At 62.6% G+C, this 2036-nt stretch overlaps 1 protein-coding gene across 2 annotated transcripts in view; it reads right to left on the reverse strand.

Annotated features, from left to right (window-relative positions):
* Positions 1 to 1363: 1363 nt before the first annotated feature.
* STAT3 (signal transducer and activator of transcription 3 (acute-phase response factor)) overlaps positions 1364 to 2036 on the reverse strand; it is an 8169-nt gene continuing 7496 nt past the window's right edge. Inside the window, exons 21-23 of one of the 2 annotated variants that reach the window (XM_010286014.1) lie at positions 1968 to 2010; positions 1548 to 1660; positions 1364 to 1464 (exon numbers count right to left, since the gene is read on the reverse strand). In XM_010286014.1, coding sequence (XP_010284316.1) covers positions 1409 to 1464; positions 1548 to 1660; positions 1968 to 2010 — 212 coding nt within the window. In that variant the 3' untranslated portion in view covers positions 1364 to 1408. The remainder of the gene's footprint in view (positions 1465 to 1547; positions 1661 to 1967; positions 2011 to 2036) is intronic. The other variant, XM_010286015.1, reaches the window with a different exon arrangement.

Raw genomic sequence — 2036 nt, forward strand, 5'->3', positions numbered from 1 at the left:
GGCTCCCAGACGCTGGGGGGCCCAGGCCCCTCCCCCGCTGCCTCTCTTCCTCTGTCCTTGCTCATCAGTGTCTGCACGCCCACTGCATGGAAAGGGCAGGAGGGGTCCCCCCCATGTTGGTAAATACAGAACGACAACCCCCGGCCAGCACCGCTTCCACCTTTCCTTGACCCCCCCCCAGGCAAGGAAACCTGCCCTCTGCAACACCCACATCTCCATCAAACGCTGGCCAACAGCGGATTCCTCTCCTTACGCACATCCTGCTCCCTTCAACTCTTGCCACCTCCTACCTTAACAGTGACAGCTGATGTCCAACAAAAAAAAAATGCCACGCAAAGCCCCTGAAAAGCTGCAAACCCCCTGCCTAGCACATGACAAGCCATACCAGAGGGAAGAGAGCCAGGCCAGGCCATCCACTGCAGGTCGTGTTGGAGCCAGCAGCCTCCCTTCCTCCCCCTGGGGTCCAACGGGTCTTACTCTGCACGCCGAGGGAGTCACTAGTCCTGTTACTAGCCTGGCCACAGGGCGAGCCACAGTCAGGGCAGCCTCTGTGGTTATGCCCAGATCCCAAAACAGACCCACGATGCAAATGCCACATGCTCACAAGCATACATCGGTGTCGGGACACATCACTGCCCCAGCGCAGACTTTGCACTGCAGGGAAACCAGTCGTCCCAGCAGGAGCCCTGGGGCTGCTGGAGCCAGCCGGATCCCTGCACCCGCAGCAGGAAGCTGCTGGCAAGCACAGGCAGCCACCAGAAGCCCCTGCTCCCAGCAAAGCCCAGGCTGAGCCCAGCAGAAGCATCGCCCTCGCAGGACAGGAGCGCCTGGGCCCATCCGCCTCGCAGCGCTGAGCCGCATGCTAGTCCTCCTGGCCAAAAGCGCAGAGAGCAGAGCCCTCTGCGAGGGCTGCTGGGGCGGCAGCAGCGCAGGCCCCCGCTGCACAGCGCATCAGGTAACCCGTGCGGAGGCCAGGACCGGCTGATCCCCTCTCAGGCGCCCGGAGGCAAATCTGGGCTTGTAAGATCTTCACGGGCGCTTCTGGACTCCAGCAGTCAGAAAAGCAGCTTTCAACAGCAGGCAGCACAACTGGGACTGCAGAAGCGTTTGTAAAAACAGGCCGTGATGGGAGGCTAATAGGCACTTGAATGAGCAAAACAAAGAATAAAAAACCGTTATGGAAGGAAATAGAAAAAGGTTCACTCCCCCTCCCCCCAGAGACGAACGGCACCACCCTGGAGAGGGGGGTGTGTGTTTGGGTCAAACGAGGAATCGGTGGCAAGGACCCCGGGCCCCCAGCTCCTCCTGAGGAAAGGCCCAGAGCAACCATGACCTCTCGAGCAGGGCGAGACTGGGGGAGCTCTTTGGAGGCGGCAAGCCTGAGTCCCGCGGGCGCCGGCGGAGCACCTCACATCGGTGAAGAAGCACACTCCGGGGTCAGCTCCATGTCGAAGGTCAGTGACTCTGCAGGGGGACAGCCAGAGGTTACAGGGCCCGTGCGTGGCTACAGCCAGGACCCCTCGGGCGCCGCGTCCCACCAGACTCACCGAACTGCCCTCCTGCATTGGCCTCCGCTCCCTCGCTGCTGTTGCCAAACTGCATGAGCGAGTCCAGGGTGCGCGGGGACATGGGCAGGTCGATGGTGTTGCTGAAGGAGGTGCTGCCCGAGGGAGGAAGGGAAAAGCACAGAAACCTCTGGAATCAGGGCCTGGCCAGAGCTCTCCGACATCCCCTCTTCCCCCCACCGGGCCCCCGGGCACGGCACAGCCATCCCAAGGGCTCTCCAGAGGAAAGGGGCCCCAGGAGGGGAAGGACGGGCCTGCGGTTATAGGGCAACGAGCCGGAGCCTGGCTCGGCCCCCGCTGCCTGCCCTTGCCCAGGCAGAGGTGGGAAGGAAGCCCCCCCTCAAGTGAGGCTGAGCACACAGATGCCCCCCAGCACCCTCAGGCACCCCCAGGAACACTCACGGGGTGACACAGATGAACTTGGTCTTCAGATACGGAGCAGCACCTGCAGAGGAGCGAGCAGCCTCGTCA

The sequence above is a fragment of the Phaethon lepturus genome, unplaced genomic scaffold (assembly GCF_000687285.1).
Source record: "Phaethon lepturus isolate BGI_N335 unplaced genomic scaffold, ASM68728v1 scaffold27724, whole genome shotgun sequence".
Lineage (NCBI taxonomy): Eukaryota > Metazoa > Chordata > Aves > Phaethontiformes > Phaethontidae > Phaethon > Phaethon lepturus.